Source organism: Macrotis lagotis, chromosome 5 (assembly GCF_037893015.1).
Source record: "Macrotis lagotis isolate mMagLag1 chromosome 5, bilby.v1.9.chrom.fasta, whole genome shotgun sequence".
Taxonomy (NCBI): Eukaryota; Metazoa; Chordata; class Mammalia; order Peramelemorphia; family Peramelidae; genus Macrotis; species Macrotis lagotis.
This window is the reverse complement of record NC_133662.1, coordinates 13545589-13547377: the sequence shown is the minus strand read 5'-3', so window position 1 is coordinate 13547377 and position 1789 is coordinate 13545589. Positions and strand designations below refer to the sequence as shown.

General features: G+C 52.9%; 1 protein-coding gene across 1 annotated transcript; it reads right to left on the bottom strand.

Annotated features, from left to right (window-relative positions):
• Positions 1-217: 217 nt before the first annotated feature.
• Positions 218-1427, bottom strand: LOC141489621 (emerin-like). The gene is given in 2 exon segments (XM_074190153.1): positions 218-994; positions 996-1427. Coding segments are annotated over 2 exon segments (909 nt in total). The 5' UTR covers positions 1419-1427; the 3' UTR covers positions 218-508.
• Between the last annotated feature and the right edge of the window lie 362 nt (positions 1428-1789).

Below are 1789 nucleotides of genomic sequence, written 5' to 3'. Positions count from 1 at the left end.
CTGAGGCCCAAGGGGAGGGTCAGTGGCCTTGCCCTCAGCTGGAAGGCAGGGATACAGGTGGAACAATGGCATCACTGGAACAGGAGAAGGCATATCAGGTGACATGGAGTAGTTAAGACGCTAAGAGAGGTGTCAAGAAGTGAGGTCCTCCAGAACACGATGGTGTTTGGACCCCAGTCCCCTTGATCTCAGGAGTGAGTTCCCCTGGGAAGTCTCGGAGAGCTAGGCTAGGGGCTGGAGCACTGTTTTGTTCAAGGACAGTGTTCATAGAAAACCACCCCCTTGCCCCCACATGTCTGCCCAAAGCTGATGGTGGTGGGGTGGGGAGGGCAATTCTTTTTCTAGAAACATTTAATTAAACAACAAAACCAATAAAAGGCTTATAATGCAGCCAAACAACAAGGCACTATAGGTAGAACCTGGAGAAACTAACTGGGCCACAGAGGTGCTCTCCCCTGGACCTCTAGCAAACAAAAATAGGAAGATATCCCTGTACCCCCTGCCCAATTCATCCCAGAAGTGAGGCTAGAAAACAAGGGTGAGAGGCAGAGAAGGTCAAAATGGGGGGGGGGGGGATTCTGCCTCCTCCACCCAGGGCCCAGAAGTGCCTCTTAGTGCTGAGATGGAAGGGGTTGTCGTTATCGGCCTGCATGAAATAGTAGAAGGCCAGAAATAGGGCAAACCCAATGAAGAGAAGGAACTGGATCCAAAGGGGCACCATTCTGTCATTCATTCTGAGATCAGCCCTAGCACTTTGCTCGGGTCTAATGGCCTGGCGGGCTGCCACCTTGGGAGGGAGGGAATGCCAACTGAAGCTTGAGGTGGTCAAGGGAACTGGGGTAGAAGCTGAAAAAGTAGAAGAAACAACTGGGCTGGAAGAGAAGACCAAGTCACGGTTTGATTTGGGGATGGCTCCATAGTGAGAAAGACTTTGGTAGGTCTTGTCGTCCGGGTGGAAGTAGTCCTGGTCACTGGCCATGTTCTCCTCCTGCTCTGAGGGGGTAGATGATATTCTCTCTCATCCAGGGGCGCCGGTGGTAGGTGGATGTCCTGGCACTGTCACTGCTGTAGTTTGTCCTGGATAGGGGCTCCTGGAAGCTGCTCCTGGCCGTGGCTACTGGCATGGTAGAAGTATCAGCGTCCCCATACGTCTTGGTGGTTGAATAACTCTCTTCGTAGTAATTGTCATAGTCGTCCTCTTTCTCCTTTTCTGTTGGAGCTTCAGCTTCGACGACTGCTGTATACTGGTATGAAGAGCAGCTAGGCCCGGGGTTCAGCTTGGTTCTCTGGCTTTCATATTCGTAGATTTTCTTCTCATAGAGTTTGCGGGTCGTACCCACGACGGGCGCGTGGGGGATGCTGTAGAGTTGGAGCATCTGGATCAGCTCCTGGTCGGAGAGGCGGCGGTAGTCCTCCATGGGGGGCCTGGGGGGCGCCACAGCCCGGCCGCGCGGCCCGGGACACGAATGAAGGCCGGAGGCGGGGCGGGGGGCGCTCGGCCGCCGGGGGTCGGGGCCCAGCTCCGCGAGGGCACCTCAGCCCGCGAGCCCCAAAGACGGCGCGGCGAGAAGGACAGGGAGACCGCTCTGTCAGTCTTGATTTCTTTTCATTCATCTTTGTTTATTCCCATCTATTCAAATTCTGGTTTCCCATATTTAATGTGAATGTTTGCTTTCTGATTAGAAAAGAATGTTAATTGGAGCAAAAGGGAGGGAGAAGGATTTATTAAGTGCTAGACCCTACTGTATTAAGTGCTTTACAAACATCATCTTCAAAGTTTTAGCATCAA